General features: G+C 40.0%; 1 protein-coding gene across 1 annotated transcript in view; it reads right to left on the bottom strand.

Moving 5' to 3' along the window:
* The window catches only part of LOC141464593 (uncharacterized), a 38451-nt gene extending 11642 nt beyond the window's left edge, over window positions 1-26809 (bottom strand). Inside the window, exons 1-3 of the mRNA XM_074147593.1 lie at window positions 26691-26809; window positions 11294-11428; window positions 9497-9692 (exon numbers count right to left, since the gene is read on the bottom strand). Of these exons, the coding sequence (XP_074003694.1) occupies window positions 9497-9692; window positions 11294-11428; window positions 26691-26729 (370 nt within the window). The 5' untranslated portion in view covers window positions 26730-26809. The remainder of the gene's footprint in view (window positions 1-9496; window positions 9693-11293; window positions 11429-26690) is intronic.
* Window positions 26810-27093: the final 284 nt, after the last annotated feature.

Genomic DNA, 27093 nt, shown 5'->3' with positions numbered 1-27093 from the left:
CTAGCAGCATCAGAATAGAGGAAGCAGGAGCAAAGAAAATAAGGAACAAGGTCAGGGTTGTCTCTTAATATAACAGCGTCTCAGGGCTCTGTTATATTACAGGGCACAACCAAGATTGTGGTCTAATGTACCAGGACTGATTGGTATTTATGTGATTTTCATCACAATTTGAATCATCATTAAAAATCACGGAACAGTGGACTGATCTAATTCACTGTAATCTCCTTACCATTTATTTAAAATGTACTCACAGAAAACAAAGAGGTTTGTTTTCAGTGGCTGATATTGACAGAACCAAATAGAGCTTGCACATTAGATTCCTTACTCACAACCGCTATCTGGGAGAAGACAGTATTTACAATGCATTTACTCAAACATTTACTCTATTTAGCGTACATTTACTCAAACAATTTTTTGTTATTATACTTGAAAATATTGAGTAGGTTAACCATAGTTAGCTTGGACATAGAATTGCATTAAAGATGCAAAAACTTGTATTTTAAGAAACATTAAGCAAGTTGGAATCTAAGCTTAGCTATGTTAGATATACTTTTTTTCCTCCCAAATTTTATTAGTGAAGAAAGGCAATAGTAATTGCAGTTATCGAATTAGACTTGTCATCTCACATCATGATACACCTCGTATTTTCAGAGCTGGCATCTCATTTTTATTCATGCAATAGAGGAGGAAAATAAGCTTTCCTGATTTTCAGCTTAACTTCTTCATTTTAAATGAAAATGTGTTTTCAAGCTCAATTGAAAATCAGTTGCAATTAAAGATAAACCTTTTCTGCACAATGAAGACTGGGTGTGCTGTCTTTGTAAATGAAGAAACAAAAAAGACTGAGCAGGGGAACCAAAAACAACTGGGAAAAAAAGCTGTCAAATGCTGTCAAAAATGCATCTACACACGTATTGATAAAAATAAATGTGCATATTCACATACATACACACACATACAACATAAGTCACAACATTTGGCTGATAAATCAATGCTTTAAAGATAAATTATATCAACAACAATTTAAGTACCACTCAACATTTGTATCAAGAAAGTCAACCCAGCACAGAAACAGACGAAAAATGATTTAGCATTCTCCAAGCAGTATTATAAACAGCAAATCCTCACTGCATCTAGTGAGCCCCTTCAAAAGCCGTTCTTGCCCCTGCCCTATTTGAAACTTCAGAAATCCCTAAGTTCTTACAGAGAAGGCACCCAGAGGAGGAAGACATTTGCCAAGCAATAAATATCTCACTGCACAGACCATTGATACAGGGCAGTGTGGGTCACCTGGCATCACAGCATGGCAAAGGATACAAGTTTTAGTATAACTGAAGTCCAGCAATACTTTGACGGGAACGAAGTATCTCAAGGGTGAGATAAGGGTGAGATAAGGTGAGATAAGGGTTAAGTATCTCAAGGGTGGGTTGAAGGAGGAGGGAGCCAGACTCTTTTCAGTGGTTCCCAGTGACAGGACAAGGGGCAACGGGCACAAGTTGGAACATAGGAGGTTCCACTCGAGTATGAGAAAGAATTTCTTCACGGTGAGGGCAACAGAGCCCTGGAACAGGATGCCCAGGGAGGTTGTGGAATCCCCTTCTTTGGAGATTTTCAAGACCCGCCTGGATGCAGTCCTGAGTAGCATTCTCTAAGCAATCCTGCTTCAGCAGGGGAGTTGGACTAGATGATCTATATGGTCCCTTCCAACTCTAAAAAAAAAAAAAAATTCAGTGAAGCACCCCAGCAAATCTAACAGAGTCAAGGACTACCTCAGAAAGCAACAACTCAGATGAGGACTTAGGGTCATGACAAACAAACCACTGAGAGGACGCCAGTGCACTACTGTATCCAAAATGGCAAGCAAAATTTTCATATATGCAAAAGTAGGAATAGTGAATAAGGAGTAACAAGGACTATTCATTCCAATCTTGTACTGAAACTACTGTTGAAACGGAATTTGCAGCTGCTGATGACCATAACTCCATATTTGTAACTACCAAAGGAAGATCAGAGAAAACAGCTAAAAGATGAAGAAACATGCCTCATCACAAGAGCCTCCTGCAATTAAATCTATTTAGTATAATCAAAGAGAAGATTAAGAGTGACTTGATTACATTTGGACGTACGTATGCAAGAACAGAAATTTGGCCACTGAGAGCCCTTCAGTTCAGTATGTAACAAGAATCCAATGTAAAACACTGAAGCTATGCAAACCTAGGTGACAAATAAGACACTTTTGAGCACATTGACATGACACGACAACATAGCTGGTGCTCTACAAAAAAATGCATGGCAGTTTAGACATATCATTAACGGCTACAACAGTTATTTGAACAGCACAAACAAGTCTTACTTCAATTCTCTCTTCCTCCCTCCTCAGCCTCATAGATGTAGTCCTGAACAAGAACCTCCAAGTTCTCCATCTCCACTTGAAGCAGTAGGGACAGCCCTAACATCTCCACTCCAGCCCAGATAGGTATTTCCCCTCCGTTTTTGCACAGGTAAGAGAACTCTGATCCAGCTGAAACGTAACCATCTCCATTTTCCAACCGTATTAGTACATTTTAGTCTGAACAGCAAGCTCATCTGATTGCACTGATTCACATAGTGGGTTTAGCAGAGGGGATACAGCAGGAACAAATACGCAGGACAAGGAAAAGCCAGACTCTTCAGTAGCAGTCTTTAGCTGACTAAATATATTGCAATTCTACATCCTCAGACTAGCTTCCATTTCAGGCAGTCGTGCTCCTCTGACTTCTCCAAAGAACGTTCTGGTTTTGCCATGTAGCAGAAATCTGCCTTAGGCTGACAGTACCCTCCCCTCCCCAGAGGTTTCCAGTCAGAGGAACCGTGGTGGTGATCACTGACTTGAAGCAGCAGATGACTGACAAGGCCACAAAAGAAGAGTGAGGAAAGAGAGGGAACAGGGGAAGAAAAAAAAGGAAAGAGAATACTCAAGATTCACTGCAGCCACATCCTCGGTAGAAACCCTCTCTTCCAGCTTCCCCCCTACAGCAGCCTGCAGAGATGACCTGTAAAAACATTCTTATGGAGTTCAATAAGTGATATTTAACTGGGCTACAAAACTTATTTTTATATATATATATAAAATATAACTCCAGCCATGTCACATGTACCACCTCATCTGGCTTTTTTGAACGTTTTCTAATTTTACAGCACATGAACTCTAATGTTTTCAGTAACTTATTTTCTTCGGGAGGCGGAAAGATCATCACTATCATATTTTGGATGGTTACGATGATTTAGGGGCTCATTACACTCAGACATAACCTAGGTTTTGCAGGCAGAGAAGCAGGTGCTCAATGCTTAAAGCAGCAAGTGACGTCAGTACAACATTCTTCGAGCATCTTGTGTCAAAACAGTAATTCTTCCCTCTGTCACTCTGAAGGTCAAAAGCTTCCTCACAGTTGAATTCACTGAACAAGCAAAGCTGGGCATGCTACTTTATCTTACAGCCTGCTGACAATTCTGAATGCCAGAGTCAAATTGCCATTTGTGGAAGATAAAAAAGGAAGGCAAAACAAAAACAAAACCTTCTTGGCTTTATCAATCTGTTCCACAATGTAGCAGGAGCAATTTCAATACAACTGTCATTGTGATTTTCTCCCCTCTCCCTCCAAATGAAATTCAAAACACTTTTTGAAGAGAAGAAGGAATAGATTAGTATTATAGCTCATGTTTCTCCCTTCCCTCTCACCTTTCCTCCCATATCTGGAAATTTACACAAAAAGGCTGCAGTTACTGGCATACTCACTAGAGAGCAACAAATAAAATACCAGCAGTATAGAGAATTCTTACATCTTTGTCTCCTTTTAAAAAACCTTATGCTTTCTCTTTAATTACAGTTGCATTTAAAACACAAACCTTGACAAATATCAGGAAATTTTTCTTGACAAAACAGATTCCAGTTCTACAAACCACAATAATGTGGACAAAAGGCTATAAAATATACTATATTGTATAGTATATATACTATATTATAAAATATACTATATACAACAATCCTATACAGAAGATGTAGGCAAAAACAAAGCATGCCTAACCTACTATGTCCTTCCGCTTTTTAATATCTGTCTTAAACCTGAATTTCTTACATGGCAAAACAAAATATTCAATATTAACCAACTGTAGCCAGACAGCAACTCACTGTGATGGACACATGGCTTTTAATTACAAAGCTATCTGTAGACCCAAACATGAGGTAGTTAAGAGGGCTTTTTATTTCATAAAGGAGAAAACCTCTTCAAAAACATCTCAGAAGTAGTTCCAAATCCACAGCAACCAGCAATTGATTCAGGCATACCAAGCTTGTCTGCCTGTGTTGTTATGCTAGAACAGAATCTCACTTCATCTTCCTGTATTAAAAAAATAATAATAAAAAAACAGCCTTAGGGCGCAAGGGACAGGGCTTAGTGTTCAGTGTAAACAAAAAGCAACACACTAACTCTGTATTGGCAAATGTTTGGGATTTCCAGTAAACCACCTGAAGCTCCTAAGAAACTAAAAAAAGTGCTGGTCTTTCCTTTAATGCTTTTGTATCACACGCAGGATTTTAAAAGTTCCTTCAGCAGATGTATTACGTCTACAAAAGCTAACCTCATCCCAGATTGACTTTACAGATAGAAGTCATCTTCTGTCTTGTTTTTCTTCATAGAAATCCATGTATATTCACTATATATATCACTATATATTATACTATATATTTCACCACTATAAAGTTAACAGAGAACCACATTACAAGAGAATCCCTGAACAAGTAAAACAAGAGGTTCAAGCAGAGAAACAGCAATTTTTTGAACCAGATAATCCAAGGTACCAAAACCGAGTTCAGTCTCTGAAGTAGAGAAGAAAGCACAACAGGAGACACAAAGGATGGAAGGCATTGAGCCTTGAGCCTCAAAGGCATTCAGAACCTCTGGATCCTGATCCTCCAGACAGATGTTCTCTCTCACAGGCTCCTTCACAAAGGATCAAAGCATTATCAAAATAACCACAAAAGCTGATGGAAATAAGCATGTGGTAACTACAGCCAAACTCATAAAACCCTCAGGAGTTGCCATGAATGTTTATCAGGCTATTCCCAAGGCAATTTCAACTCCATACCCTAAAGTGGTTGTTTAACTTCAGAACAAACAAAAACCCAAAAAGCAACCTACATACAAGTAAGACGACACAAGCGGGTACAGGAATAGCAAACTGAAAGTTGAACTTGCAGTTAACTGGAAGCAACACAGGTTTATTTTAAAATATCACAAGCAATCATGTTATTTGCCTATAATCATTTTGTTTGTTTGTGAAAAAACCTAGCCCAATGATGTAGTGAAATCAGCCTTAAAAGAAGCTTTATTCAGCAACTTCAGTAACATCCTGGAAAAGTGAGTCACAAATATAATAACCTTATGAGCAGGGTAACACTTGATTTTGCAGAGTGATCCTCTAAGGGATATAAATACAAAAAGAAATACTTTGGCTTAGTAACAGCATTGTTAAGTTATGCGTTTCCAAGGAAGCGTATGCAAGTATACACATAAAAAGAGTCTAGGTTGGGTGTTATGAAAGTAAAGAATAAAGAAAAATAAGCATTATCAGAAGGTAAGAAGTTGTTAACAGGTGACATAACAGTAAGTTACAGTATACAAACACATAGGTTTGCACAGGAAAAATTAACACTTCGACTGGAATCAAGACAGAGCTAACTTTGCATCCTGGTTTTGGCCGGGATAGAGTTAGTTTTCTTACAAGCAGCTGATATAGTGCTGTGCTTTGGATTTAGGATGAGAATAATGTTGATAACACACTAATATTTTAGTTGTTGCTAAAGAGCCAAGAACTTTTCAGCTTTTCGTACTGGCCTGCCAACAAGAAGGTGGGGGGCACCCAAGAAGCTGGGAGGGGACACAGCTGGGACAGCTGACCCCAACTGATCAAAGGGATATTCCATACCATGTGATGTCATGCTCAGCATATAAAGCTGGGGGAGAAGAAGGAAGGGGAAGATGTTCAGAGTGACAGCATTTGACTTCCCAATAACCTTTATGCATGATGGAGCCCTGCTTTCCTGGAGATGGCTGAACACCTGCCTGTCAATGGGAATTAGTGAATGAATTCCTTGTTCTGCTTTGCTTGCATACACGGCTTTTACTTTACTTATTTAAACTGTCTTTATCTGAACCCACCAGTTTTTTCACTTCTACTCTTCTGATTCTCTACCAAGTCCCACCATGGGGGAGTGAGTGAGCGGCTGTGTGGTGCTTAGTTGCTTGCTGGGGTTAAACTACGACATTTTGAAAGCCAAAAGTTGACATACAGTGCACGATCAAATTTGACGTTAGAACTAGCATTTAAAAGCTGGGGGAAAAAAAAAAAAAAAAGAAATCAATGCCTAAATACAACAACTACTAATTTAAGAGTGGAACCAATGGATAACAATCATTTCTGGTCTGGTGAACAGTTGTTTAGCATAGTAACTTGGATGCATAAGAAAGCAGAAATGCAATAAATGGAAAGAACACAACTAAAGTAAGGCAAGCAAGGAAAATGTTCTAGCTTGGGTGACTAAAACAGCTATCGACAACAGTCTTGGCTAGTTTTGTCTTCCACAGATAGCACAGAAGATAAAGTAAACCACTTCAGCCATGTAAGTATTGTTAACTATACATTGCTTAGTTCTGCTTTTGCTGGTTTTGGTTTCATTAAATGCAAATTTACAAAAAGGGAAAGATATTCCTTACAGGTTAATTGCAACAGCTGAAGCCTGAAGTTAAAAAACAAGAGGAAAATATGAGCAAGTAAAGGTAATAAAGAAAAATGGATCTGATAAACTTATTTCTCTTGGAAATAAAGCCAACTTTTATCTTGTGAAGACAGATGTTTCTTATGATTAAGATCAATGAGTGAGAAAAGTGAGTGCCTCTGTTTCCACTATTTTGAGTATTATTAGACATTATTACAATGAATCAGTAATATGGTTTGTGTCTTAAGATGCAGAGAATAATGCTGCATTATAAAGAGAAGGTTTCTTTTTCAGAGGTGTACTACTACCAGTGGACTAAAAATTATACCACCAAAAGTGATCAGAATACTCCGACTCCACATGGATGAAAATTAATGTAACCAAGGATGGATAAAGCTGAAATATTAAATCTTGGAACTTCTCAAACCAATCTTTAACTAAACCGTGGGGATCAGATGTGAAAGGAAGCAATAGAAATGCTTAGCTTTTCTATAGTGGTGTTAGAACTGGAAAATATTACTGGCAGTAATATAAATTGCACCCAAACACAAGCGGTAGCAATAAGGATTACTAATAGAATGTTAAACACTGTAAGTAGTGGGGTTTTGCCACAAAAAGGTAAATAATCTGAACAGTCATGGGGGGGCAGACAAAAAAAAAAAAAACCACCAGTGTCTAGATTGGTGTAAGTACCAGGCAAGGAACAGAATAAAACCATGTCATTAGGAGAAATAAAACCCAGGGTATTTTATGTTAAAAATAAAGACAACTGCCAAATAATAGATGCACAAACCCCACTAGCATTACCGAAAATAATCCATCAGTCTCTTTGGATATCTAAAGTAAGAGCTTGATGCATCACTAATGGTGTATTAATAGAGCTAAAAACGCCTTATGAAAAATGGAGGTATAATAAATTAATCTGTCCTACATGAATACAGCCTAAAGAATGCTGTACTTGAAAGCAGCAACAACTACTTGCATGCAAGTACCAGTTAGCAGTTAATGTTTCTCTCACCTATGATACTAGAAACAGCTGCATGCACGTTCTTTTTCCCTGTATCTGGCCCGGTGAGGATCACATCAGAAAACTGAACCCCACATAGAAAAAACAGTAACATCCTTCCTGTATATATCAAGGATGAAACATATACAGTGTCCACCCATATCATGCATTAGCTAATCAGAATTATATAATGTGGAAGAGTGCTACACTGGGATTAGTACGGCTGGAACAAACTTCTCGGTGAATCACAATAAACAGAACAAGAAGTTAAAGGATGAGGAAACATCAAGTCAGAAAACCAACAGCCACTACAATTAAGTGATGCAGAAACCCTAACTATTTACCATCGGTGTATCATTCTTAAAGGATGCTCACAGCTGTATTACAATTAGTTTTTTTAAGACCTCACAGGTTTTTTTTATTTCAAATTGTGTTGTTAATGATAACACTTGTAATATACCAATACACTGCACACAGGTTTTCACACCTTACCGCTATGATCAACAATACTTAAGGTAGCACACCAATTGCAAAAGCATTCTGAGGCCAGGATGACCAATATATTGGAAAGAATCAATATCCATATTAATGTGGCACATTCCAATATGGGTACTGTCCAAACGCAGAGAAAAATGTAAGGACTTGTAACAACAACATTAAAATTGATACGAAGGAAGTAAGAATGTGTGTATAAGCTTGTGTTTTAAGCACCAGAACAGAGGACTCATTAGCAGAAGGTCCTGTGCTCTTACAACGAATGGGAAAATGACAACAAGGTTGCTGCATTTCATATGCTCCTTTTTCTGTTAGCCCGACAGGACAGTGGAGTACAGCAAAGCACCACACCAGGCTGCCATGTTACAGGCAAGCTAGACCACTTGGGAAATAAAAAACCAAGTAAGAGTTGGTGCTTCTGAGCACAACAGTGGAAGTGTGCAAACATCAACGTATTTAGACATTTTGTAAATAATTACTACCTTCCTCTTCCATGCAGTCTTTGTTGTGCTAACTTCCTACATAAGCAAATCCCTTTATCCAGACAGTTTGGGTTAAGTCTTGCAGTAGTACAGTACTTCTAGCTATAATTCCTCAGTTTTTCCTCTTATCTGAAAAGGAATACATACTGCTCTTAAATTAATCAGTGTAACACTTATAAGATACCTTTGTAAAGGGCTATGGAAAACCTTTTAAAAATGTATTCGGAAATTACTTTGTCTATGAAGAAATCCTATAAGAAGCAGTGAAACATAGAACCAGTGCACAGTAGTCTGAATACATGAGAAAGGGGGGGAAGCATGCACATACTCTTATCAAACAGTTTTTCACGTTATCAAGACAATTATATCTACTATTCTATCCACTATTTTGAAATAACACAGATTTCTGACTAAAAAATAAATATAGATTTTAAGGACATGGAGAACTATCACCTCACCTAGAAAGAACATAAAAAAATTTCTTACTTTACTTGAGTTTACTATTAATTCTAAAGGAAAACAAGAGTACAGTTTTACCCGAGACCAAAGATAATCAATCCACCTGTTAAAAGATCCAGGGAAGGTACACAAGCCTTCTATCTCATTTTGAAGATGGGTATTGACAATAAAATTACACAGGATGTATTTTGTAAACACCAGTTTTCACTAAAAAGTCAAATCCAGGTTAGGGACTGATTTAAAATTAAAAGTAAAATCCTAATTGTTTAGCAGTTAAACAAAAGGCAACTTTGAACATACCTAGCAGCAAGCCATGTGCTGTATCTCCAGAAGACTGCTTTCTAGGTGCTTCTGCTGAAGGTAACACTCCTTCCTCCAGCGTAGGGAACTCTGTCAGGTCATTTCTATCACAAGTCAGGCCAAGCTTTGTCTCCAAGGCAGCAGTTAAATGGCTGGCATCCACTTCTGCTGGAAGTTGATACCATGACTCGATACCCTAAGAACAGGTGGGGACAAAAAAGTGCTCAAGCAAGTTTTATAAGACATATTTCCAAAGGAAATAAAGACTAAGTTATAAAACAATGGAATTATTACTTCCAAATTGTATTTCCTATACAAATACTCAGTTTTTAATGTAAAGGAATTAAGATGCACTATGAACTGCGGAAGTCCACAGTCAGTTCTCACTACTGCCTAAGTTGTCATTGCTCATTATCTGATTACCAGCCTTCCATCACTTGTCTGAAACTGAGCTCCATCTCCAAATCCTGCCACTGCAGAAGACTTTTTCCAAACCAGAATGAAATCTCTCACTTAGAAAGAAAAATCTTGATAAGGAAAAATGCTTGAGTAGGATGCTGGGCCAATACAGTTCCTGACACTGGGGAGTAAACGTGGTTTGCATTGTACAACCTGGGAGTAACAAGCAGAACAGTTTCTCATTTGTCTTTAAAGAAAGTCTCTAGTTACAGAAATTCTGAGTTCACACAGATAATGCCTGAGAATCCTAGCCAACTATTTGGTGTATTTTAAGAAAAAAACTTTCAGTTCATGTTCAAATGGGGAAGAGCACCTTTAGTTCAAGTAATTCATTAAAGAATTTGCATTGGGATTACTGGAAAAGTAATTAAATAGATACATTTTAATTATAGAAAAGGCACAGACCAGCCTTCACTGCAGAGAATTAAGAGTATAAATCATTTATAAGGCAAACCGTCATCAGCATATATAACTTATAATTACATATATGTTAAATTTCCCAGTGAATTGGTAGAGGTACAGTACTATCCCTACTTAATAGCTGTGAGCTCTTCTACCTTTTGAAACACTAAGGTATTAACAGCTACTTTTCACATCAGAATTTTGATATCTGAACTATAATTTTTGCACAAGATTCTTATAACCATTTGGAAATAAAATCTTTTATCAAATCCATCTTTTCAAAGCACCTGTGATCTTACACAATTCTCAGAGTGATTAAATATTTGGAAGCATATTCATCAGATAGAACTACTATGACTGTATATCACAATGCAAGTACAGTTTTCCTTCATCACATATGGAACGCATCATTAAAACTATAGTCTAAAAGTAGTTAGACAGCACAGAGCCATGCTACAGTTCATGTGGTAACATGTAAATCATCTATTTTGACGCTGACAGATCTGACAATTTAAGAGGCAGAAGCAGGACCTGGACTATAGCCCATTACAAACTGAATACATATCAAAGATACTGTTGCAAAGAAGAAAACATTACACTGGAAAATATACTATACCAGATATAACCAGAAAACAGAAGGGGGAGGGGGAGAAAAAAAATTTAAAAAACACAAACAAACAAAAAAAACCCCAGTGAACTACTGGGGATTCAGTTTTGAATATGTCAAAAAGGTTTGCAGTACTTGAATCAAGACTAGAATAGATGACTTAAGAGTTCGCAACAGTCCTATCTTTCTGCAGTTCCAAGATACAGAAACACAGATCTTTACAGGGCAGAAAGGTGGAAGTCTAAATTATACAGATAAAGCACTTAATATTATTTTCAATCACATAATTAACCTTCAACCACAACCAAAACAAAGCACAGTACAAATACCCAATTAATGGTAGTTTTCTGACGTATTGCTTCTCCTAGGGAGATCCCACTGGTAGCGGATGCCTGAGTTTCACTACTGCTGCGGCTTAAGGATTCCTCCTTCCAGCCACGATGCGGTGGAGTTGTTGCAATAGGCTAAAAGAAACAATATGTGTTTTTAAAATAGAAAATAATTTCTTGGTATTTCAACATGTGTATATATTTAAGTAATGGCCAATGAAACATATAAAATACTCAAGCAATCCCCAACACCCAAAGTGAGGCATGTACCTCAAAGTACTTAGGCAGTGACCTAAATTCCATCTGGAGTTCCAAAACTTAACTAAAAGGTGTAGTAGGTTCATTTGCCACTTTAGATCCCCAAAACCAGCAAGATTGAGTTCCTGCACATTAGCCAATCATTTCTGAGGGTCAGAAATTTATTTCTCATTTCCAATTCATGTACATGCAGTTCTGAATAAATCACAAAATACCAAAAAGACTCATCACCTTGATCAAAGTCAGGTTCTGGCATTTGTCCTGTCTGGTTTATTTTTATATTAAATGGTTGTTGAGTCTTTTAATAGTAATTTTATATATATATTTATATATATTATTAACAACAAAAGGTTTTCACTTGTATCAATGTTGTAAACTAAATTTTAAAAGGCATCTTATGTAGATGTCTTAAAGCAAGTCTAGGTTGATTTCTAAATTATAATTTAGCAAATTACCTGACACACTTTCAGGTCATGAATTGAAGTTAAATTAGACTTCTGCCTAGAAAAGCAGATGTAACATTTTTTTTCCCCCACCAGGGAACAGAGAAAGCTGTTCTGCAGTCAGAAGGAAATCTCTCTTCTATGATATCCCATGCTGGAGGTCACAGTGACTGTAACAGCTTTCCCCAGACAAGACAGACAGCCAGGTTCAAACACAATGGTATATAATTGAGAAAAGAGACATTTCTGGAACACCAAGATTCAGTTCAAACAAAAATGTTCCAGAAAAGTATTTATCAGCTTAAAAAAACCTGGGGACTAACACTGGAGAATATCAGGTAATGTTATTAATGCAGCAATTTAACGTGAAGCCTCAACCAGAATAAGGACTTGTATCTCCCACCTCTCTTTAATACCCCTCCCTGTCCTCATCCCCTTCCTCATGTCAACTCTAGTTCCAGGTTAACTCGCTATTAATAAATTTTTTAAAAGCCAAGCTACCCTTGCAGGTATTTTTAGTGACCAAGCCAGCAAATGGCAAGATCTGAAGAACACTGCAGGGAGAGCAAGCAAAGGTAGGAGGAAGCTCCCCACCACCTACTACTGTACCGTGAATTAGGTATCTACTGTCTGGGGGTATGTGGCTGCTGTGAGAATTACAACAGCCCTTACTTTGGGCAAGCAAGTTGCAAAGGGCAGAAGTAAAATGTCTCAGACTGAGAAAGAAGCAAATGATTTCCCAGAAACCTGCCTTCTACATGAATAATTATAATACTGTTGGATATGTGCCTTCAGTTACGAAGTCCTCTGGTGACAACGTTTTTTTTCTTAAATAGATTTTCTGATAAATTGGTCTAATAGTCATTTGTAAATTTCCATTCAGTAGCACAGATCTACCTTGCTGGTGGTGGGGGGAAGGGATAAGCCAGGCTCACTAGAAATAAGCCTAGGGCAGTGTTTGAAAGATGCTGTGCTAGCAAGGTCTGCCGTCTCAGGGGAGATAGGGGATGGAGATCCATGCGACAGCAAAGACACAGGAGTTATTGATGTGTTAGAAACCACAGAAGTGCCTGAGAAAATTACAAGTGCCAAAGCCCAACTAGAACTTAATCTGGCTACTGCCATAAAAGACAATAAAACATGGTTCTATAAGTACTTAACAACAAAAGGTGGGCAAAGGAGAATCTCCATCCTTTATTGGATGTGGGGGGAAACACAGTGGCAAAGGCTGAGATACTTAACGCCTTCTTTGCCTCAGTCTTTAATAGTAAGACCAGTTGTTCTCGGAGTACTCAGCCCCCTGAGCTGGAAGACAGGAATGAGGAGCAGAATGAAGCCCCCATAATCCAAGGGGAAATGGTTAGCAATCTGCTACACTACTTAGACACACTCAAGCCTACGGGGCCAGACGGGATCCACCCAAGAGTACTGAAGGAGCTGGCAGAGATGCTCACCAAGCCCTTTCCATCATTTATCAGCAGTCCTGGCTAACCAGGGAGATGCCAGTTGACTGGAGGTTTGCAAATGTGACTCCCATCTACAAGAAGGGCTGGAAGAAGAATCTGAGGAACTACAGGCCTGTCAGTCTGACCTCGGTGCCAGGGAAGGTTATGGAGCAGATCATCTTGAGTGCCATCACACAGCCCATACTGAATAACAAGATGATCGGGCCCAGTCAGCATGAGTTTATGAAAGGCAGCTCCTGCTTGACTAACCTGATCTTCTATGACAAGATGACCCGCTTAGTGGATGAGGGAGAGGTTGTGGATGTTGTCTACCTAGACTTCAGTAAAGCCTTTGACACCGTTTCCCACAGCATTCTCCTGGAGAAACTGGCTGCTCGTGGCTTAAACGGGTGTACTCTTCACTGGGTAAAAAAACTGGCTGGATGGCTTGGCTGAAAGAGTTGTGGTGAATGGAGTTAACTCCAGTTGGCAGCCAGTCACAAGCGGTGTTTCCCAGGGCTCAGTACTGGGGTTGGTTCTCTTCAATATCTTTATCAACGATCTGGACAAGGGATCGAGTGGACCCTCAGTAAGTTTGTGGACAACACCAAGTTGGGCGGGAGTGTTGATCTGCCTGAGATTAGGAAGGCTCTACACAGGGATCTGGACAGGCTGGATCAATGGGATGAAGTTCAATAAGTGCCGGGTTCCTGCAGCTGGGTCACAACTCCTCCATGCAACACTACAGCCTGGAAGAGTGGCTGAAAAGCTGCCCAGTGGAAAAGGACCTGGGAGTGTCAGTTGACAGCTGGCTGAATAAGAGCCAGCAGGTAGCCAAGGCAGTCAGTAGCATCCTGGCCTATATCAGAAATAGTGTGGCCAGAAGGACTAAGGAAATTATTGTCCCCCTGTACTTAGCGCTGCTGAGGCCGCACCTCGAATACTGTGCTCAGTTTTGGGACCCTCACTACAAGAACGAGATTGAGGTGCTGGAGCATGTCCAGAGAAGGGCAACGAAGCTGGTGAAGGGTCTAGAGCACAAGTCTTATGAGGAGCAGCTGTGGGAACTGGGGCTGTTTAGTCTGGAGAAAAGAAGGCTGAGGGGAGACCTTATCACTCTCTACAACTACCCGAAAGGAGGTTGTAGCAAGGTGAGTGCTGGTCTCTTTCCTCAAGTAGCAAGCAATAGGACAAGAGGAAATGGCCTCAAGTTGAGCCAGGGGAGGTTTTAGATTGGATATTAGGAAAAATTTCTTCACCAAAAGGGTTGTCAAACATTGGAACAGGTTGGCCAGGGAAGTGGCTGAGTCACCATCCCTGGCAGTATTTAAGACATGTAGATGTGGTGCTCAGGGACACGGTTTAGGACTTGGCAGTGCTAGTTTAATGGTTGGACTTGATGATCTTATAGAATCATTTAGGTTGGAAAAGACCTTTGATTCTATGGACTGAGCATACCATTTGCAACCTGTCATGGTTTAACCCCAGTCAGCAGCTAGAGCCATGCAGCCACTCACTCACTCCCCCAGTTTGGATGGGGGAGAGAAAAGGAAGAGTGAAAGTAGAAAAAAGCCTCATGATCAGGGGTAGCATTTGGTCAGGGGACTGCCAAGACCCACTGGCAAAGCACCACATGGACTCCAGTTAGTTTCAGTCCCAATTCTGCTCTTGAACAACAGGTAACCCCTGAACTCTTCCCCCTGGAAAATACAGCGCACTTCACTTGTAAGATGAGATTCCAGTTCACAACTTTTCCTTTTACCCCTTAAATGCCCAGTTTTTCCTTTAAAATAAACCACTTGCTCAAATGTCCAACTGTAAACTAAAGAACATCATTGGGGCAACACCTCTGCGTTTTTCAGGCACAGTTATAAAAACTTCAACTCTACACAGTTATCTCACAAATTTTAGCTTTTGAAAGGACAATTTCCAGAATTTCAGTACCACACGCCATCTTAAATCCTTCCACAAAACAGTATCACTGAAATAAACATGACATAGCTTTCTATACAGGCCAGCACTGTAAATTACTTGGAATGGCAAGAATATTTTTGCCCAAGTTTAAAAAACCTATAGCACTCAAAAGGAAGATGATGTTAATTACTGATCATGCGTAAATCACACCTATGAAACCAGGACTCAGCCAGGCAGAAACTATTCTTCCCAACTAATTCTCTGCACAAAATGAGTTTGTTTGGGCTTTGTATCTGGACTAAAGATAATAATTGCAGCCTGTATGCATATATTCAATCCCAATCACATTCTCCTAGTTCCTATTGTTCATACTAATCAAGTCATTAAAAGAAACAGCACTGAAGTGTACATGACAATAGCTTTGAAAGCAAAGCATTCCAGTAGCCATTTGGTAATTTAATTAAGGTCTATTATTGAAATTTTGGTTTTACAATATGCATCTTCAGAAAAGGGCAATTTTATTAATCCAACTGGAAATTAATAGTGTACGGTACTGGAAATTAATAGCATTAGTTAATGGACTCATACTGTAATTAGAAAACTAATTGAAAAAAATGGTACTGATTTTATTTAGATATGCTGAGCATAGCTTATTAAGTGGGTGTTCTAGAGGATATTAGAATGGATGAGTAAGGACAGCATTCAAGATGCACACAACGAACAAAAGACTAAACAACCAAACTGTGCATGTTATTCTTCATTCTTCCCTTTAAAATGACCTCCTTTAGCCTGTGGTGAGCAATTCCTCTCAAAATCGTTTAATTACTTGTATACCTGTCAGCCACTTAAATTAAAATCCTTTTTCTATGCTGCAGCAGTTACATCACAGACTTCCTTCTACCCACCAGCATGCCAGAAGAACCACTTCGCATGAAGAGAATTCTTTAGTTCCCAAAGCCTACTGATTAACTTGCTTTCAGAATAAATAAATAAATAAAAAAGTTGACTGGCAACCTAAAGAAAATATTACCAAGATAATAATTTCATTAAACCTTATAACCAAACTTTGAATTTTTCCATAGTTTCAATGCACCTGGAGTGACTTATTCTTTGTCACAACACTGAAAAAAAAAAAGCACGAAAAGCATGAAAAACATCATCTGAGTAGGTTTCTTCTACCTGTAGCTTCATATCTTAACCTTTTACCAAAATATTTTATTATAGAATGAAAAAAAAAACCCACACAATTCACTATCAACTGAAGTCAGCAAGAATCTTCCTTGGATAGAGAATTTAACTTGAACAAGTCTTGGGCGATAAAATGAGAATATAGAAGAACAAAGTACAGCTGAGCTTTGTGGAAATTTCTTTCCCAGAAGTACTTCCTCCTCCCAAATGCTCCCTTGGCACTTACAGTTTTCAAAACTCATTCATTTCACATCAGAATTTGGAATATGTTCGATCAGTCTTATTCTGGGAAAACAGAGCCAGAGATGTATCATATGCAGATTTCTCAAGAAGAAATTGGTGAAGAAATGCTAATGAGTTATGATGCAATTACTACAAATAGCAATATTCTAGAAGATTCAGAGTACAATTATATCCAGAGCTACCAAGGCTCAAATACTCAGTCACCAAGAAGAGCAGGAAGGAATCAAAGTAGTATTACTATTACTAAGACTACTTACATAGTGCCTTCCATGCAAAGACCCAAAAATGTTTCAAAACATTGATTCACAGAACTACGTTAGAATGTGCATGAAAAATATTTATCCTCCTTTTACTAGGCACAGAGAACTTAGTGTACAACAATATGGCAAATCAGCAGCAGAGCTGATTCCCTGAGTAGTCTGACCTGACCATAATGCGCATCTCTTGTTTAATGTGCTAAAATGTCTTTGCCTGCAGGTTATGAGAAGTCAAAAACAAAGAACACCTACAGCATCACAAGCCAAGGAGATTACAGCATGAATCAAAACATGAAATAAGATATGAAATAAATGTTTGTGCCAGAAACAGATAATATGATACCCTTTAACTATATTAATATTTCATATAAGTAGCTGCTGTCATTGTCACAGTGATGCTATAGTATCACGAACACAAAAAGTGATCTGCACAGTGGCAGATGAGAAGAAAGTGGCAGAACTGTAGATGAAACATACTTAGAGTCAATTCCTGTTAAAACATAATTCAAATGATTTTGCAGTGTGTACCTCTCATATAAATAAGAAACATACCTCTTTTTTGTTTAAGCAAGCAGAAAAAAATATGACAGAAAAGCAAGACTCACTGTTAGTCTCCCAATTCCATACAGGTTTACCAGTTCTGATTTCCAGAACACTGTCATCACGTCTTATCAAAATGCCCACAGGCTATTGATCTGTCTGCAATGCTGTTGGTGGATGGGAGGGGAAGAGAATTTGAATTGGGGGGATAGAGTGGAAGGGAGATGAAGCAGGACCCCCAAGAAAGGGATATACTTATAATTAGTCAGGAATTCTCCACTGAAACATGCTCCTCAGAAAACATAAATAGCATTCAACGCAAGAAATCTCATGTGAAACAAAATTATCATCAATGACTGATTACCCAAGGAAGGCAACAAGCCTGAGAAAACAGCCACTCAATAAACTCAAAGCTCCACAAATCAAGAAGCAATCCTACCACGCCAGCTTCAGAGCAGCCCGCCTAGCATACACTCAGTGAAACCAATGCATTTACCGGTTCCAATACCGCTATTTTTTAAAATAGTTCAACTCTTGCACATCATCACAAGAACCATGTCCCCGATTCTCACAAATTGTATTAGTTATACTACTGCATTTCATAAAATCTTCCCATAAAAACTTAAGACGACTTTGGAGTTTGCCCTTTCAAAATTTCCTTCAACGAAAACAAAAAAGTGCAAGTTTTACACAACTGCATAAATCCACAACTGCATGTATCCAAATTTTATGCTCTGAAATCAAAGGGAATCAGAAGCCAAGCATGCTTGAAATATTGAAGTAACAGAAGGACCTTAAGGAAAGATGATCACTTCCTGAAGTCAAATACTTACCACAAAAGTAGGATTCTCCAGCTAGAACCCGAGCTCGATTTGTGTTTTCACATAACAAGTGCCACAGCTCACAGGGCTTAAGGCCCACATATTCATCAGCTGTAGTTTCTCCTGCCTGCATACATAAGGCTGCGCTATGCATTTAGCATTGCTCTTTAAAGGAACCTGACACTGCATTAACAAAACACCATAAAGGAAATAATCTCTCCTTTTCAAGACAGCCAAGTCACTAGGACCTCATGGGTTAGCAGCTAGAAAGAAGCAAAAGAAATGGGCAACAGCACATTCTGTTTCATTATTTCATTTTTAATCCTCATACCAAAGAGCAATATCACAGAAACAGCACAATGGAAGAGATCTGCACTGTGTGTACCAGGGTACAGAGTACAAAACAAAGCAGTTGCAAGCAAGAAATAAATTAGGATTTAGTAAATGAGTATAATCATCTCTGAGGGCTTCCATATAATTAAACTCAAATGAAGAAAATTTAACAAGGTTTTTCTTCCTGAAATCCAATGCATCAAAAGTTAGCTTTTGCTGCTAAATACATAATGATAGGAAAAGACAAAAATAAAGCTGAACAACTACAACCACCCACACACAACACAGTGCCATTAACTTGAATGGGAGGAACAGCAGCCCCTGTTTGGAATTCTTAACTGATGCTACATTTCATAGAAAGAAATGTGAACGTTTTTCAGTTTTGAACGACTGAAAGTTTGAATATTCAGGCTTAGCTCTTCTTGCTTTATTCTGAACTACTGACCACTGAAAATCTCCCAGTAAAAATATCATACAATAGAACATAGCACAACAAAGTAAAAAATCTAGACAGATATGGGAAAGACCTCCCTAGATGAGTAATTCTAACAATCTGGTCTTCCCAAAACATCAGAAATACACTGTAATTTTTTCCAAACACTTCATTTCATCTCTTTTCTCCCTCCTAAAAATCAGAGATACATGGCCAGCTCAATTCAGTACAAATCTGTGTTCCAGTTTCCTTATCCATCTAAACATGCCGCTGCAAAATTACCAACTCTGCAAAAACAGACAGTGGAGTTCAGGAGCAACTCTTCCAACACCAGCAAGAATTTACACCAAAATAAAGTAATCACATAATGGTGCTAGAGGTAGATCCCACTCTGAACTTCCCTTTGCTGGATTTCATCTTGCTAACTTCAGGACTTAATTTTTCCCATTTTGCCAAGAACATTCCTGATTCTCATACCATTTTCCAAAGCATTTATCACTTTCCCCAGCATAGCCTTATCTACTTATTTTCTAGGTCTCACCATCTATTAATCATGCAATTTATCAATGGAAATACTTAACAGGAATGAGCCAGGAAAAATCATCAAAAACTATACCTAAAATGCCTTCCAAACTTGCTGCATATTTTCTTAGCTTGTTCCAGGATCTAAAACTCTTTAGAGGTCACGATACAACCACATATGCTGCCACCCCTTTAGCTACTAGATCACTTATCTTCTCAAAGATTCAATGGGTTTGAAAATCAATTGTCGTTAGCAAAGTCACACTGGATATTTTATTAACAATTTATTTCAAGTGGTTTCAAATAGTTTGTTCTAAATTCTTTCATTTCTGTGTTTTTATCGCCTACTCCTAGCGAATAAACAAGCATACAATATCAAACCCACAATTAATGAATAATTAAATAAACAACATTTTGTATTTCAGACAAGCCTGAATTTTACTGTCTGTATACACAATTAGTTTTGAATACAAATGCAGAAATGTCCCCATCCTACAAACCCCAAGCACATTTGCTGAATAACTGGACCCAAAGGATGTATGACGGAAATCCCTTCACTGGAGGTTTCTTCATAGTTGCACAACTTGTACTACATACTAAAAAGTTCTTGTTCTTATTTGTCCATTAGTTTATATTTAAATAGTATGTGGTAATAACTTTTAAAAAAAATCTATAAAAAGTTTTCACAAATAAGATCTAAATCCAGCTTTCTAGCCTGTAGCATGACTTTCTTTGTCCTTGGTTTGGGAAGCCTTACAAAGAAAGCTAAGGTGTAAACTCCCTCCTGTCACCTGTAACGACAGTGCAGTGCAAGCCTCATGCCACTTGGAGTCAGCAACCCACTGCTGCAGGGCAAGGTCTTCCCCAGCTGTGGGGAAGCAACAAAGGAACATGGAGAAACAGGCACATATTTACCTGCTCAAGCATGGAATTGGCACTGTGTCCCTGAAGATTAAAGAAAAAATTTTCCCAGAACACAAAGACTGTAGGTCACACTGTCTTGTACCTCCTTGTTCCTTTCATGGTGCAATTATCAGCTTGTAATGAACGGTCAAGGAATAGCAAAGCAACAGTCATGCAAAAGCACTTCAAAGGCTACATGCAAACTCTGAATTCCCTTAATGCTACATAAATGTGACTGCATTTCACAATAATGCAAAAAATTCATTTTTCGTGGCTTTATAGTCCGTATCAACCCTACTTGGTGTGTCAGAACACAAAGCTAAAAAAAAAAGAAAAAATCTCATTCAAATGCAGAGTAAGTTTTTACATCAAAGAATATTTTTTTTTTGGCCAGAAGCCCAGTACCTCAAGTTGTATGAAAATTGTTAGCATTTAAGTTCAGCTACTGAAATGAATAACAAAATTCCCCTTGTCTGCAAACAGTTCAGCACTAGAAGTTCATCTATGAACATACTGTAAATAATGTTGATTTCAAAAATATTATTCAGAAAAAATGTAACAATGATTTGGTGCTGTCAGGTGTGATGAACACAAATTATTTAAGCTGTACCTTGCTTTTTCAGTAAGAACTGGTGTGCTAGCAGCACTTTTCAGACCCACACCATTCCCTCCAGGTGTTGCATGAAGGCACCACTAACCAGTACATCAGGTGCTGTATAAATTCTGAATGGTTTTATTACTTTCATGCAATGAACTTTGGGCTCTTAAATGGCCATGAGAGATCAGAACCAGCACAGCAGATTTCAAGTACAAGGAAAGATTCATGACACAGTTAACTGTCAGGGATGCGTTAAAAGCATTCCAGAAAGGCAACCTGTATATTTAGACAATCTACATTGACATTTCAAAGATTGCTAGTGCATCATTTTGAATCTTTTAAAAAATAATAGTAGTTTCCACTGTCAAGTTCATAACATCAATAGCTTTAGGAAGTGTCCTAAAAGAAGTGGAAAATTAATCATTGCTGACCTGCAACAAGAGTGCCTATTTTTTATGCAGTTTCCTAAGAAAGTGCAGCTTCCAAGGCTGACAGCACACTCTCTGTTCACAGTCACACCTCAGCTGTGGGTACTGTAAGGCAATCTGAAAGCCAATTACTGTAATACACCTTAATGCCTGAAGCAGAAGTTTTATTCATGTAATCACAATGTAACTTATGTTGGAAGGACCTCTGAAGGTCAGTCACCTAGTCCAACCTTCTGCTCAAAGCAGGGCTCGCTTCAAGGCTAGATGAGGTTGCTCAGGCCTCATCCTGTCCACTAGTGACTATTTCCAAGGATGGAGATTCAACCACTTTTGTGGGTCTTGGTCCAGCCCTTCACCATCCTCTTCATAAAAATTATTTCCTTGTCTCCAGTTAGAATTTCTCCTTACTGTAATATCATCACTGCTGCTTGTCCTGTCACTGTGTACCTCTAAGGAGAGTCTTCCTCTGCCTTCTCTTAACCCTCCTTCTGGCAGGGAAGAACCAATGCCAGATTCTCACCTTCAGCCTCCTCCTCCCCAGGCCAAACAAACCCAGTCTCTGCAGCTTCTCTTCATGCACCACATGCTCCAGCCCCCTGACTGTCCTGGTAGACAAGAAGTTGATCGTAGGCTAGCAAAGTGCCCTTGTGGCCAAAAAGGCCAACAGTATCCTGGGGTGCATTAAAAAGAGTATGGCCACCAGGTTGAGAGACGTCATCCTCCCTCCTCTACTCTGCCCTGCTGAGGACATTTCTGGAATACTATATCCAGTTCTGGACCCCCAGTTCAAGAAAGACAGGGAGCTTCTGGACAGAGTCCAGCGGAGGGCTACAAAGATGATCAGGGGAATGAAGCATCTCTCTTAGGAAGAGAGGCTGAGAGACCTGGGTCTGTTTAGCCTGGAGAAGAAGACTGACAGATCAATGCTTATAAATATCTAAAGGGCAGGTGTCAAGAGGATGGGGCCAGACTCTTTTCAGTGGTGCCCAGGGACAGGACAAGGGGCAATGGGCACAAACTGGAACACAGGAAGTTCCATCTGAACATGAGGAAAAACTTCTTTGAGGGTGACAGAGCACTAGAACAGACTGCCCAGAGAGGTTATGGAGTTGCCTTCCCTGGAGATATTCAAAACCTGCCTGAACACAATCCTGTACAACCTGCTCTAGGTGAACCTGCTTTAGCAAGGGGGGTGGACTAGCTGATCTCCAGAGGTTCCTTCCAACCTCTACCATTCTGTGAAGAGGAGACAGGATCCAGCTGTGGCCAAGAGGAGGGAATATTCAGTCCCCTCCAGCTATCAGTTATGGTCTTATTAATGCAAACCAATGCATGGCAGGCCTTCATTGCTGCAAAGAGCTATCTGTCAAGTCCCATTCAACATGCTGTTTGCCAGGTCCTCAGGCTCTTCTCTGAAGGGCCACCAGTCGGTACTGATGTACAGAGATTTTCTTTTTCACTGAGAAAGACTCCACATTTTTCATAGCTAAAGCTCATGAGAGTCCTCTCGGGCCATTAACCCAGCATGCCAAGGTCCCTCTGAATAGCATCCCTGTCCTTCAAGTATATCATCCACTCCCTCCAACTCACTGTCATCCACAAACTCGATGTGAATGCGTTCAACCCGTCCACATGGGTCACCAGTGATGACACTACACAGCATTAGCCCAAGGACTGACCCCTGAGGATCACCACCAGTTAGATTTTGAACAGCTGACTAGGCTAACCGGGTAGTAGTTCTTCAGGACCTCTTTCCTGCCCTTCTTGAAAAAAAGAGCATAACATTAACCTTTTTCCAGTTATCACAAATATCTCCCTGTCATCACAACCTTGATAGAGGGGGGCCATTTGTGACACCAGCCAGCTCCAGCACCACCCTCATATACATCATGTCCAGCTCTATGGACTTGTGTATGTCCAGTTTACATAAGTAGTCACTTTCTTGAGCCTCCACCACCCCAGGCACTACCTCTCACCCACAAGGTCTTGTACTAAGCACACAGAGTGAGAAGGGAGATTTAAATGAAACAATGGATTTATCCTATATCTTTGGAACTGAAGCTGGATTCCTCTTCTATTTATTCAGAAGCAATTATTTTGGGTTTCATAGAATTACAGATTAGCTCAGTTGGAAGGGACCTCAAAAGATCCCCTGGTCCAACCTCTTGTGGGAAAGGCAGCCTAGATGAGAGCCTAATTTTCAGTTATAAGAACATACTAAATTCCCAGTATGTTAACACTGCTACAGCGACTTCAGCAATCTAACAGCTAATAAACAAAACTATTAACTTTTCTCCCAGCATCAACCTCTTCCCTACTTATTGCGAATAAAGACTAAATTTAGTTTCAGACAAGGGAGCTTAGACATCTTGTTTTCATTGCTGTGAAAAAAATCCCATAACAGCTTGCTGTCCAAATCATAACTCCAATATGAACTCTTACCAACAATTCTGAAAACTTTTATGTAATGAGAAGGTCAACTACTTCTTTACATTTTCAGCTTTGGAATACGGAAAAAGCAATGAGTAGCACCTGATTTTTAGATTTTTGTTTGTTTGTTTAGATCATATTTACAAGAGCTGTGATTTGCAGTTTACTGTTCTTTGGCTTTTACAAAAACCTTTATTCCTTTATCTTTACCACACTGAGTTACCATTGAAATACAATGTACCTCTGTCTGAAGTACCTTAGTTTGATGTTTCTACTTAGCTTAAAAAAAAAGGTAGAAAGAAAAAAATCCTATTAATGATGGACTTCTGGGAATGTTGCTATCAATTTGCAGCATTTAAGAATGAGAACCTAAGACTTGATACTACTGGATCCTGTTTGTAATAGCTACGCCTAGCAAAATGTAGAATCAAAAACTTTGCAGGACAGTGCTTAAATCATACTCATAATCAAAAGTAAACTAAAAGAGGAAACAGACAAAGTGTTTTCACTGATGAAACAAAAAATAACAAACAGTAAAAAGTATCACTATATTGGTTACAGAATTTCTTCTCACTCTTACAGACTGAGACCAGAAGTTCCATAATGCCTTTAAATTGTCATAAACTGGCACTTTGGCTGGAAGATACAGTCACAGTCTCCTTCAATGAGCAAAAACTTGAGATAAAAGTTGGAGCAGATGTTTCTTAAGCCAATTTTAACTGCAGTTAACAGTCCACTGCCAAGCTGCGCTGGTTTGTTGTCTGTTGGAACATGTGACAAAACAACACAGAGGCAACAAGAAGTAATCAGGGCACAGCAGCACAGGTCATTTCTTTTGACAGGTGAACTGGGGCTTGCTAATTTACATGGAACTCACGAAACTACAGCCTTGCACATTACAAGTTACAAACACAGGTTTTCAGTGTTATTCTCTGTCAATTGAAATTATAGCAAGAATAGTCTCTTGCAACAGAAGTACACAATAAAGGTGTAAGAGTAGCCATCCTATGACAGACAGAAGATTTGCCTGGCCTACTGTCTGCACCTGCATCCCCTTGACCCAGAAGAGCAGCAGTACACTAGCAACAAGCTTGGCTCAGCTCCATCTGGTACTCCCAGAGCTGAGCTCTGGTTGTCAAAGCAGCAATTAAACCACAGTGCAAAACAAATGCAGAGAAGGAAGCAATGGCCACCGTAAAACAACAAAATCTGACACTCAAAAAGGATTAAAATAAACTGATCTGTGATGGACATCATGAAGCCATAACAAGAAGGAGGCAAGTTCACTGCTCTACAACATCACATACAACTTAGAATCATAATGTTAGTTGTGAAATTTGCCTGCAAATCAAAATTCAAATGAACTTTATTTCCACTTAAATATGTACAAGAATACACAGTAATGCAAGAACCATCCCTTCTATTCTAAGGTAAATTAGCCTTCCTAAAACAACATGGTGAAGGTCCTTCAGCAGAAGGCTTTTGGAAACTGCATTAAGATTATGCTACCTAAGTTCCCATATTCACGTGTTTGTCAAGGCCAGACTTGCCTTTAACATGTCATATTTATTCACATGGTTGTTTTCATTCTTTGTTTTAGTTTCTATTATTTTTACTGATAAGACTGAAACCTGTACCAATCCATGATTCTTCCCAGGGAATATTTGTAAAAATTTATATGGCATCTACCACTGGCTGCCATTTTTCTGTTGTGCCTCCGAGTTCCTTCAGAGCTCTGGGACAAAGCTCTGGAGTGATCACCATCTTGTAACTTTTCATTTTGGGTTGTCCTCTTATATCTTTCCTAATACAGAACTGTGAACTGACATCCATAAACATCTCTAGACCCAAGTGTCCGACATCAGCTGTTTAAGTACCATGCACAAAGATGCCTCTAAACAGTTTGCAAAAGTGAGAACTTATGCAGGTGCTACAAGCCCTTTACGCTTCTGGAAAACACCATTAGAAGAGTAGGGCAGTTAAGACCAGGTGCCAGAACAGTACAATACCACAGCAAGAAAGCTTCCCAATGCTCTCACAGGGGCAAGTTCAGGAAAATATTGATTCCAGAACATGGGGGTGGCAGGATGTGATGGGACACCCATGATCTCCAGAGATCTCCTCTTCCCCATCTCCAGAATTGATATGAACACAGCAAAGGGCACAGTGCCATGTATGAGACCTTCTAGGGCATGAATAGGTCCATGAGGGCACTCCAGCCCCACTGGCTCTGATTTCCCAGGAGGGTTAGTGACTAAGACAACTGCACCGGTCAAGCCTACTGTATCGACCCCTCTCCAGGGTAGACTAAAGTACAAAGGAAAAGGACAATTACACACAGACCCTCCTCTCAGGAAGGGAGAAGGAATCTGGTCAGTTACAACCTCCTTTTTCTCCAGGGCAGGAGAAGAGGGGCGGGGGCCGGCTCAGCACATTAGCATCCTCCCTTCTAGGGCAGAAGAACCAGCCTTCTCACCTTCGCGGGCGAAAGATGAAGAAAGAAGGCGAAACACGAGTGAACCAGCTTGCCACACCTCCCTCCCCAAGGCCGGAGACGGGCTGCTCAGAGCTGCCACCGCCTCCCTGCCACGTTACCCGCGAAGGCCGCCTGCCCGAGCCCCTCCGCAGACCCCGTACTCACAGGAACATGCTCCTCTTCCTCCTCCTCTCGTGGCTCCATGGCGGCCGCCCCTTTCCCCTCACAGCAGCCGCCGCGGGGCCGCGGGCCGGCGCGCGCCCGCCCCGCCCTGCTGCGCACGCGCCACTGCCCTGCCAACCTGACCCGTCGCTAGGGACTCACTCCCTCCTCGCGCATGCGCAGGGGGCACCGCCCTCCTGCGCGCGCCGCTCAGCGGCCGTTGGATGGAGGGCGGGGCGGGGCGGGCGCCGCCGAGCGGCGGCTGAGGGGGCGCGCGCCGGGATTTTGGCGCGCGAAGCGGCGGGCTGTACCCGGATGGGGAGTTTCACACAAACCGACCTCCAGCCCCAGCCCTGTCCCTGCCGGCTGTCGGCGCTGCCCGCTGGGTGCGGGTGAGCTGGAAATA

Source organism: Numenius arquata, chromosome 5 (assembly GCF_964106895.1).
Source record: "Numenius arquata chromosome 5, bNumArq3.hap1.1, whole genome shotgun sequence".
Taxonomy (NCBI): Eukaryota; Metazoa; Chordata; class Aves; order Charadriiformes; family Scolopacidae; genus Numenius; species Numenius arquata.
The sequence above is the reverse complement of the archived record's forward strand: the minus strand, read 5'-3'. Positions and strand labels throughout refer to the sequence as shown.